Raw genomic sequence first — 12005 nt, forward strand, 5'->3', positions numbered from 1 at the left:
AATTGGTGGAGTTATGACATTGTGATTAAAAAATTATGATTTTATGTGCTAGTAAACAATGCTAGGAAGTTCTCTGTAAACACAAGGAGATCTCTAGTTACCTATACTTTCATCCTGTTCGTGAATGAATGACTGCAAAGATATTAAAATATACAACATTAAAGATATTGTCAAACATTCATGACCTCAAGGTCAGCCTCAACGATAGGGGCATTGCAGTTGGAAGTACAAAGGTGGCTTTCTTTAAGAGGAACACCTGCAGGACTCCAGTTACAGAGGAACCAGGAAATGGAATATGAGCAAATGATCAACACTAGCTAACTGTGCTCTGACCACGATCTCTGCCATGGGGAGCAATGTAACCAAAACAGTGGAAAAGTAAGTAGCTAAAAATTTGTATCTTTGAATTGTTTTAAACACACTGTGCATGATTTTACAGCATTTATCTATATTCAAAAGCCACAGGGTTCTATGACATGTGATTGTTTTATAGTAGGATCTTGATGGGGAAGAAACTACTTTAAACTAGATTCATTTGTTTAACTAAAGAGTGTTCTGACCACTATTTATCATAATGCTAACTTTATAGGTCATACTTTGAGAAACATTGATCCCCTTTGTCTGTTCCTAATTGATATGAAGTTTTAACACAAAAGTTGACTATTCACTTCATCTATTGTGAAAAAGTACACTTTAGAATCATTTTAAAAAGAGTATTTAATACAGAAATCATATATTTTAAAATAATGTACTTGAGTGCTAAATAAATATAATGTTTTCTGACACAATAAATGAATATATATATATATATATATACATTTAATATGTAATTTCATATTGACTTCTTTTGTCTTTGAAATATGGTTTAAGTGTACTGATAATTATTTATGGTAAACTTAAAATATACTAAAATGTTATTTTTACTGAAACTTGTATGTCATGTAGTTAAATTTTTGTAGTTATTTCACATTTGTAATGATGAAGTTGCAATTATACGTATAGCTATTAACTTTAATTGTAATATCATATAACACACTAGTTTTATTTGACATTACAAAGTGTACTTTTTAGGTACTTAGAAACAATAGTCATGAATGTGTACTCTCTTTAACTTGCATTTATTTAATTAATATTATATTAAAATAAGATTTGAGGTACCATAGAAGAACACATTCAATACTATTTAGTGCACTTCATTTTCACAAGAGATAAGTCTATCAATGATCAATTTTGTGATTTAGGGAAATACACAACAGAACAAATAAACCAACTTCTGTATTTGAGTTGTATGTTTTTCGTTCCTTAGATGGGGAATAAATCCAAGAAAACTGACACAAAAACGGGCAAAAGGAGAAGGTAACAAAAAAATCTCAGCTACATTTATGAGATAATACAACCCCAAATCCAGAATAGTTGGGACATTTTGTAAAATGTAATAAAATCAAGAATCTGTGATTTGTTAATTCTCTTTAAGCTTACAAATTTTCAAAGTTTTCACTTTGTGAATTGTGAAAAGATTATGGGAATCCAGAGAAATCTCAGTCCATGCAGTCCGCTTCAATGTATGTCCTTTGAGTGCTTGTTAATCAAGTTATTAATCAATAATTATCCTTCTAAATATCAAATGATTTGAATGACTTATTCAAGCTTATGAGATTTATTTTTAAAATTACAAAAGCACCCAACACCTGTTAAAACTTAGATTTCCTCTTCTGACCCCGACACCCTCACTAAAGTCACTCAGGCCTGTTGCCTACGCAACAATTCTTATAGTTAAAGAATTTCCTTTACATTCCATCTTTAATCACTACAGAACAAATATTGTCTGAACCTCTTATTGAGAGAAAGTACATCTTATCAGTATGTGTTTGGGAAAGTTTCCTGGTCAGAGCTAGAACTCGACCAACTCCAACCTTGAAGAAGCTGTGTGTGTGTGTGTGTGTGTGTGTGTGTGTGTGTGTGTGTGTGTGTGTGTGTGTGTGTGTGTGTGTGTGTGTGTGTGTGTGTGTGTGTGTGTGTGTGTGTGTGTGTGTGTGTGTGTGTGTGTGTGTGCATGTGTGTGTGTGTCAGTATCCTTTGTTACAGGACGTTGTGAGGTGAGCAACTGACACGCAGGGGAGACAAACTGGAACATAGGAACTCAGATTTGTGACCTCAGTGGGTCACTTTGTGCCTAAACTGGTCATCATTCTGATAATCAATGGAGATTTGCTTCTGGCCTTAGTTTATCTGTGCCTTAACCAATCAGCATCATTCAACCTGACATGATAAAGTGACGTGTTAGAGTGTAATTGCTGTTGTTTTGAGAATGTAAGAGAGCAGCCTATACGAAGTCCTTTTGAGCGTTGAAGCTGACTTCTGGTGATAAAACGGCAAACTATTCTTCAGAAAAATTGTATTCAATTGATTGCATCTCTGACCCCTGGTCTTCATTCATCATATCTGGTCTTAACCGTAAATTCCCCTACAAAGGAATGCCACTTGAATCTCTTTTAGGCAAGGAGAACACTAGCTTACGCACAGTGTTGCAAAGTCTGTGGTTTTCCTGCAGAATTTAGCTTTCCGCGAGTTGATTTTCACACCTGTAAGTACGATTTCGGCTCTCCAACACCTTGGCCTACTTTTGACTGGCCATTGGGCTACTTTTGACTGGCCATTCGGCTACTTTTGACTGGCCATTGGGCTACTTTTGACTGGCCATTGGGCTACTTTTGACTGGCCATTCGGCTACTTTTGACTGGCCATTGGGCTACTTTTGACTGGCCATTGGGCTACTTTTGACTGGCCATTGGGCTACTTTTGACTGGCCATTCGGCTACTTTTGACTGGCCATTGGGCTACTTTTGACTGGCCATTCGGCTACTTTTGACTGGCCATTCGGCTACTTTTGACTGGCCATTCGGCTACTTTTGACTGGCCATTCGGCTACTTTTGACTGGCCATTGGGCTACTTTTGTTGCACAGACCAGGCAAAACTCCTTCCAAAATTCCTACACTGTCCGTCATTATTGTAAAAAATTCCCGTCATTTTAATTTTCATAAAAATAAGCCATTTAATAGGCTCTGTTTTTGTTCACGTTTTCATTTTTATTCACAAAATTGCAGGACAAGCATATAGGCTAGATTTATTTATGTGGAGAAAACACTGTTGGTTACTTTTCAGGTTTCATCATTAATGTTTGTCCAATAAATCGCAATAAGCTTTGTGCTAAGTCTCAGCTTTTCAATTCTGTCCATTTTTTCAAAATTCAAACAATAAATGCCGTTTTGGTGCTCATAACGCGAGAGATCACAGCTCCTCAGTTCGAATGAACGCGATCATCCCTTCCTCTTTACTATGTTACTGTCATGAACAACCAGACAAGGTTAGATCCAAACGCAGCGTGACTTTATTCACAGGGTAGTCAGACAGGCAAGGGTCACAGACAGCAAACACAGCATAGGAGACAAGGCAATACTCAGGATCAGAAACCAGGCGAGATGACAGAGGCAGGCGGCAAACGAGACGGAATCCGGGAAACAGGCAATGGGTCAAATACACAGACAGGAACAGACTAGACTAGGAAAACTAGGAAACGCTCGGAGATGTACACAACAGTGAAACAAGACTTAGCAATGAGTGAAAGTGAGAGTGGGGTATAAATGAGTGTGGAGCTGCGTGTGGAACTAGATGCAGGTGTGAGAGTGATCAGTGGAAACAGGTGTGAGTAATCAGTCCAGGGTGTGTGCGTGAACAGTCCAAGGGAAGGCAGTGCAGAGGTGGAGCGCCCTCTCGTGACACTCGAGGGCAATCCAGCCGAACCTCATCACATAACCCCCCCTTTAAGGAGCGGCTACCAGACGCTCCTAAGAGCTCCGGAGGGAGGTCGACGGGGGATGGGATGGAGGGCCAGGCCCGTGCAGGGGAATGGGACCAGGACACAGGCAAGGCGGGCCTGGGCCGTGGAGCGTGGGCGACCAGGGCGGAGCAGGGCGTGCCGACGACCAGGGCGGAGCACACTCGGAAGGGAGCCAGGGCGGAGCACACTCGGAAGGGAGCCAGGGCGGAGCACACTCGGAAGGGAGCCAGGGCGGACACTCGGAAGGGAGCCAGGGCGGAGCACACTCGGAAGGGAGCCAGGGCGGAGCACACTCGGAAGGGAGGCAGGGCGGAGCACACTCGGAAGAGGGTGAGGTCCATGTCGACGTCGTCGCCATGACCCTCACAGGGTACCTCCTGCCCCCCCCCAAAAAATACTTGGGGAAATCCACAGGAGAAACCTCCAGGTGGTAAACGGGTTCAGGAAAGAGCTCCCGGAGCTTGAAGGGCGCAGGCAGGGCGAGGCGCAGAGGCGGGGCCGGCAGGGCGAGGCGTCTGGGAACGCCCACCGGAGCCTGGCGAGCCAAACGAGTCCTCCCTCTCTTCCTTCTGCGACGGCGCTTCACTGGGCTAGATTCACTACTGGACGTACTTGACTCAGTAGACTCACTTGACACAGTAGACTCAGTAGACCCACTTGACACAGTAGACTCGGTAGACCCACTTGACACAGTAGACTCGGTAGACCCACTTGACACAGTAGACTCGGTAGACTCACTTGACACAGTAGACTCGGGACTCGGTTCACTTGACTCGGGACTCGGTTCACTTGACTCGGGACTCGGTTCACTTGACTCGGGACTCGGTTCACTTGACTCGGTTCACTTGACTCGGGACTCGGTTCACTTGACTCGGGACTCGGTTCACTTGACTCGGGACTCGGTTCACTTGACTCGGGACTCGGTTCACTTGACTCGGGACGGCTCACGTGAAGCTCAGGTTCGTTAGGGCTGACGTGGAGCGCGGGCTCGGAAGAGAAGTCGAGAAGCGCGGCCGCGGGTTCGGCGGGGCTGACGTGACGTGCTGGTTCGGCTGGACTGGACGGGACCAGCGGGGCAAGCTCACCCACAGTGAGAGCCGAACCACTCAGTAGAAGAGCCGTGTTAATATACCGCCTTAAAGTGCTGTGAGGCTCTGGGTTGGGCATCAATGAGCGAAGCGGTTCAGACAACCCTCCGCGGAACAGGTTCGTTAGGAAAACGTTGTTCATACACGTATGATGAGAAAGTTCATAAAACTCCGCCACATACCATTCGAGAGAACGATCCTCCTGATGAAGTTGCATTATCTCAGCACCCGTATCTGTGCTCGGAATCGCTGTGTGAGCTCGTCGAAATACCTCGCTGTTGAATTTTACCGGGAGAGCTTGGCATGACATCGGGATCGGTCCTGGGCCAACAACTGTGGAGACGGGTTGATTCTGCGATGGTCCCGGTGGGAAAACATGAAGGCCGCGAACCATCTTGGCCAACCTCTCCAACGACGCGGTGAGCTGATCCAGTTGATCCTGGCGTACGGCGGCTGACTGGGAGGCATACAAGGCTGACATGCTGCTGGATCTGGTGTGGCTAAGTCTTCTGTCATGAACAACCAGACAAGGTTAGATCCAAACGCAGCGTGACTTTATTCACAGGGTAGTCAGACAGGCAAGGGTCACAGACAGCAAACACAGCATAGGAGACAAGGCAATACTCAGGATCAGAAACCAGGCGAGATGACAGAGGCAGGCGGCAAACGAGACGGAATCCGGGAAACAGGCAATGGGTCAAATACACAGACAGGAATAGACTAGACTAGGAAAACTAGGAAACGCTCGGAGATGTACACAACAGTGAAACAAGACTTAGCAATGAGTGAAAGTGAGAGTGGGGTATAAATGAGTGTGGAGCTGCGTGTGGAACTAGATGCAGGTGTGAGAGTGATCAGTGGAAACAGGTGTGAGTAATCAGTCCAGGGTGTGTGCGTGAACAGTCCAAGGGAAGGCAGTGCAGAGGTGGAGCGCCCTCTCGTGACACTCGAGGGCAATCCAGCCGAACCTCATCACAGTTACAAAATGAAATAAACATGAATGAACATCAGAAAATAATATTGAAAGATACCGTCTAACATAACGAAATATGTATCATGTACAATTGTGGTCAGAATTAATGGCACCCCTGGTAAATATGAACAAAAATGGCTATTAAAAAAATAAATCTGCAGGGAATATACTTTATATATCTCTAAAGTATATTCCCATTAATATTTACCTTTTTTTAGCACAACAAGGGTGAATAGGAACATGAAATTGTCCAGCCATGACTTCTTGCTTCACAGGAGTTTAAATATGAGGAAACATAAAGGTCAAATTCCCTTAATCATCCATCACAATGAGTAAAACCAAAGAATATAGTTCTGATGTGCATCAAAAGATAATTGAGCATCACAAAATAGAAAGTGGCTGTAAGAAAATAGCTAAAGTATTGAAAATCCCCATTTTGACCATCAGGGCAATAATTAAGAAGTTCCAATCAACTAAAGATGTCGCGAATGTGCCAGGAAGAGGACGTGTGTCTATATTGTCTTAATATATGTCTTAATTGTCTGCACAGTGAGGACAAGAGTTTGAGTGGCCAAAGACTCTTCAAGGATCACAGATGGAGAATTGCAGAGATTAGTTGAGTCTTGGGGTCAGAAAGCCTAACAAAAAATAAATCTAACAACCCCTACATCACCACATGTTGTTTGGGAGGGTTTCAAGAAAAATCGGTAACGCTTCCTTTTACACTCCTGTTACCCATGTACATACTATGTACTTATTATAGTAATTACAATTACTGGGTAATAACTAGGTACTAACCCTGAACCTACCCCTAAACCTACCCCTAACCCATGTACTTACCTTATATTTACTTACCTACATACTTTCTAGGTAAGTACACTGTAAGTAGCTACTGTACTGTAAGAGGAAGCGTTACCAAAAAAAACACCTCGCTCATCCAAAAACAAACTCCAGCAAATTCAGTTGTCAGACTGGATCTTCAAACGGCACAGGGTTCTGTGGTCAGATGAAACAACAATAAAAAAAAAGCTTTTTGCCAGCAAACACACTAGATGGGTTTGGTGCACACAAGGATAAAAAGTACCCCATGTGTACAATTTAATATACCGTTTGTAAAAGCCTTCCCCTTTAAATTGTTTGTTACACCGTTGGATCTTTAATGTTGTGGGCATATTTTTCTGCTGGAGGTCCTGGACATCTTGTTCAGATACATAGCATTGTGGATTCTATCAAATATCAACAGATAAAAAATCAAAAACCTGACGCCTTCTGCTAGAAATCTTATAATGGGCCGTGGTTGGATCTTCCATCAGGACAACGATCCAAAACAAACATCAAAATCAACACAAAAATGCGTTACGGAGCACAAAATGAAGCTTCTGCCATGACCGTCCCAGTTCCCTGACCTGATGAGTGGAGAACTGAAGAGAAGAAACGCCAACATGGATCTGGGAATCTGGAGAGATTCTGTATGCAGGAATGGTCTCTGATCTCTTGTCAGGTGTTCTCCAAACTCATTATAGGAGAAGACTCAGAGCTGTTATCTTGGCAAAAGAAGATTGCAAAAAGTTTTTAATAAAAGGGTGCTAATAATTGTGGCCAACGTGTTTTGGAGAAAAACATTTATTTCATAATTTGATTTCCCCCCCACTTTCAATTCTTTTACTTCAATAAAAGGTTAGAATTTTTGCCAATTTATTTTAATGAAAGATCAAAACGATAAAGAATGCAGATTTATTTTTTACACCTATTTTTGATCATATTTACCAGGGGTGCCATTAATTCTGACCACAACTGTATTTCATGTAATCGCTCAATCAGTGTTTCAACCGCAGAAAGACGTCAATAAAACAGCTTGTAAACAATATCACTTAAGAGAATAGTTCACCCAAAAATGGAAATTACCCCATGATTTACTCACCCTCAAGTCATCCTAGGTGTAACACTAAGAGTAACACTTGACCTGACGCACAACGTAATGACGAACGCGGAAGCGCAGAGGATAGAGCAAAACAAAACACCAGTCACGAATTAGAAGTCTAAAACGACAATTTTTAAAGAGAAATGTCGGAGGAGCTTGAATTGAGTTACCCAGCTCTGTTTGTTTGAACCGCGAGAGGCGTCAAAGCTTACGCTATTCTTACGTCATACATTGTCAAGTGTTACTCTTTTGGCGTAAGTCGACTTGCGTAGGCCGTCTGCCGGAAGCTAGTTATTTTAGTCGATGAAGTTTTTAAATATGGATTTTTTTCTTACACAAACGCATCGCTTTGCTTCAGAAGGCCTTTATTAACCCCCCAGAGTCGTGTGGAGCACTTTTATCATGGATAGATGCACTTTGATGGACTTAAAAAAATATACAGCCATTCACTGCCATTATAAAGCTTGGAAGAGCCAGGACATTTTTTTATATAACTTTTTCACGATTGTATCTGAAAGAAGAATGTCATATACACCTTGAATGACTTGAGGGCGAGTAAATCATGGGCAAATATTTCATTTTTGGGTGAATTATCCCTTTAACTCAGAAAAGCCATTCGTTGACCATTAACTTAATAGTCAGCAAGAGCGCACTCGCCACTAAGTGGTCAGGATTGAGAACTCACAGTTTCAACTCACAATAGATCACCCTCAGTGTAATCTGTCAAAATGACGGATGGCTTTCGGATTTTTTCGTCACTGCTAAAAAAGAATTGTCAATGACGGAAACTTTTCGGTAACACGACCTCTGCACAGTGATAAACATGCCTCTGTCATAACTTTTTATGAGTGTGTTGCAGTCATCAAAATCAAAATTTGCATATAGGCCCTAAAATAAGTTGGTCAGCAAAACCTTTGAAAATCTTTTATTTGCCCTTTTGTCAGTTAAATAAAGGTTAATGAGGATTAGAAAATCATAGATTCTTATTTGTATTGCATTTTACAAAATGTCCCAATTTTTCTGGATTTGGGTTTGTAGATTAAAAGGAAACTTTGATGATCAAGACTTGATTATCCAGTTGTTGTGATGTTGATGCCATGTACATCTTTACAACAGGTCCACCTGTGGTTCCTCCCCATCAGGTGTGTTGGTTAAACTGGACACTGCAAAATGTTACTTTTACCTGAATATATGTTAATGTTTTTGTGACAACAGCTTTTTTTTCATAGCAGGCCCGTGTTGATGTTCCTGTGTATGACTGTGTGTCAGATGAACCACAGTATGCCCAGGTGAATAAGAAACGCAAGCAGAATGACGATGGTTTACACTACGCAGACGTTCAAGTCCTACAGTCTGAAAATGCGACCAGCAGGGGAAAACTGAGACAGACTCCAAACAGCCACAACACAGAGTATGCAACAATAAACTTCACAACAACTACTGCAAATACGCAGACCTCAGCTGAACCTGCAGATATATTCATCCCACCTGGAGAACTACAGAGACCATATACGAGGTTTTCCCATAAGAAACATGCCCACTCAAAGCGTGCAATTATGCGGTGAACAAAAAAGCAAACAAACAAAAAAAATTGCAAACATTTCTTCTCTTTAATTTTTGTCCAGTTTATCCTGCTGTATTACTGTGCCATTGAGCAAGGCATTTAAGTGTGCAATTCATAGTCGTAATGATGGATAAAAGCCTTTCATTTCAAAAGCAAGTGGTTGTTTGCTTAAAATGTTTAGCCTATTTTATTATTTCTACAAATCAAAACGTATGTCTAACATTAATTATACATTTACAGCAAATTGGTGTCTCAATAGACCAATGGTTTACCATATTTTCCGGCTAAAGTCTTGTCCATACAGTTTATTCTGACTATGACCTGCCTATACTTTGTCTGGAAGGGGTTGTATGATGTATAGTTGTTTTGTTCCAGGCAAAGTTCCCTTTAATTTCCTCCTTCTGACCTCAAAGCACTCACATGTCAGGGTTAAATGAAAACAAAACAAGATTTGTACCATGACTCACCAATACAGTTTCAGTCATAGATAGCACTGTACATAGATGCCTCATTAGTGGCTGTGTCAATGTGCCGTTATACGTAAGCCGTCTTTGGGAATTTAAATCTCTGTGGTTTTTACAACCAGAAGCTGTTGTGGCTTTATTGATTCTTAGGTTGTGTCTGAAAGAATCTAGACATGCTACATTTGCTATGCGGTCATTATCATGTGACCAGTATCAGTTGTGCATGCCATTCATAAATCCTCTCCTGTGGCTTCTGGGGATAATCAAGTGTCCATCGTATACACACTTCATAATAACGCCGGAAGTCATCCGGGTTCTTTTTGCCTACTCTTTTATGAGTACTCTGTGTTCGGACATACTTCCTTTGTCACATAGGGTACTGTTTTTCGGCTACTATACAAGTAGGGAAGTATGCGATTTCGGATACAGGCTTACTGTGAGTGACGACGCGTTGACCATTCCAAGATGGCGGGCCTGCCCCTGCCGACGTGTCTGGAGCTGTCGATTGTGGCATCTACGTATAAATAACTATGGTTTCAGCAAGATGTTGCTACCTTGGAAATTATCATAGCCCCATTGAAGATGGTGTTTGTCAGTCCGTTCCAACTTTACAAGTTGAAATGTCCAACCTTCAGCGCAGTTATTTTAAAATAGGGGGTGGAAATTTTGATTTCCAAGTTGTCAAAAACACAGCATTACAGTCTACCACCAGCAAGGGCTAATTGGATCATGCTTATGAATGACATTCCAAGTTCTTTGTACACATTACTGCAAAATATCTATTCCCCATAGAATATGAACACGCCAGGCCTTCAGTTAGGCTATAACGTATTATATAGCATTTTATTGCTGTGTCTAGAATACCATGTCACTCACTAGAATGGCATATAGAGCTGCTCAGATTGTAGTTCCAAAACCTGGAAGAAAAATCAGAGCCATGGGTAGCCTCTGTTATATGGTTGGTTATGGTATGACTGTATGTAATTTATGTTGTAAAACGATACAAATCTCTTCAAGTATGTATAGGTTGTAAGCTGATTGCACTCATTGCAACCAAAACAGGTTCTTGAGGTAACATGGGGAATTCAATGTTCAGTATTTAATATTCAATCACAATATTCAAATACTGATTGAATCTAAATGTTTTTTCTTTTGGACTCCAAACAGTGAGTAAAATTACTCAAATCTACCTTCCAGTTTGACTTTCTTTGAAATGCAAATATATTGGCTCATTAAATAGGACGTTATGCCCTCTGTTGGTCAAAGATAACACAACACTGATTTTGTTAGTTTGTTTCTCTTTTGTGACAACTGCCATTCGAGTTTTAAATGTTGAGAAGATATGACTATGAGTAGAGGTGGATATGTAGGCTATGCATATGTACATGGGAATGTTATTGTTTTACTTTTATTTTTTATGTATATTGTTATGTTGTGTTGGTGTCCTTGTGTGTGGTGTATAGTGAAGCCAAAGGCAAATTTCCACTTGTGGACTATGAGAACCTTTGAGGAAAATCTTTACTCACTCTGTCACATAATCTACTACTAAAGAATGAATCAGCGAGCTAAAGTTTCTAATTAGCTTATCATCATTATATTGCGTTATCTAACCGCTAAGGACCATATAAGGGCGCCATGGCTATAAAAACGTTAACTGATTAACATAAACATATAACAAATAACCTGTGATTTTCATTCTCTGTCCTTTTTAATTAAGCTTCTTTCAGGAATTAATTAATCAAATTAAATTGTGAAGTTTTTATTCATTTTTTTAATAAAAGGAAATAATAGTTATTCTGACTACTTTTCAAATAACAATGAAAGTGTTGCCATTCCGTTATGTTATTGTATGTTTTATTTTCTTTCTTTTTTCTTAATATGTGAATCGAATGTTCTTTATATCTTTGATATGAATCAGAATTACCTTTAATGTTCCTCACATTTTATGATGCTTTGGAATCATTTAGAACATTATATGTGAAACGTTTGTATCTTCTGTAATTATTTCATGTATAATTCTGGAAATTAAAAAAATAATAATAATGAAAGTGTTGCCATTAAAATTGTCCAATTGATATGAGCCTAAGTCCATGCAATAGCCAATGGCAACACGCTTTACAGCTGCACGAATGACGGAAGTCGTCACTGTTTGTCAA

The 12005-nt window shown here is 40.7% G+C and overlaps 1 protein-coding gene across 2 annotated transcripts; it reads left to right on the forward strand.

Moving 5' to 3' along the window:
* The first annotated feature begins 192 nt into the window (after positions 1 to 192).
* On the forward strand, positions 193 to 9640 carry zgc:193711 (uncharacterized protein LOC569781 homolog). Of its 2 annotated transcripts, none has more exons than XM_056252875.1 (4): positions 193 to 378; positions 1307 to 1356; positions 8938 to 8963; positions 9054 to 9640. In XM_056252875.1, exons 1-4 carry the CDS (start codon positions 347 to 349, stop codon positions 9384 to 9386), a joined length of 441 nt encoding a protein of 146 aa, XP_056108850.1. In that variant the 5' UTR covers positions 193 to 346; the 3' UTR covers positions 9387 to 9640. The 2 variants fall into 2 exon arrangements, with proteins under 2 accessions (XP_056108850.1, XP_056108849.1); XM_056252874.1 differs by having other exon boundaries at positions 196 to 378; positions 9051 to 9640.
* Positions 9641 to 12005: the final 2365 nt, after the last annotated feature.

The sequence above is a fragment of the Rhinichthys klamathensis genome, unplaced genomic scaffold, assembly GCF_029890125.1.
Source record: "Rhinichthys klamathensis goyatoka isolate OS25496 unplaced genomic scaffold, OSU_Roscu_1.1 h1tg000099l_1, whole genome shotgun sequence".
NCBI classification, from domain to species: domain Eukaryota; kingdom Metazoa; phylum Chordata; class Actinopteri; order Cypriniformes; family Leuciscidae; genus Rhinichthys; species Rhinichthys klamathensis.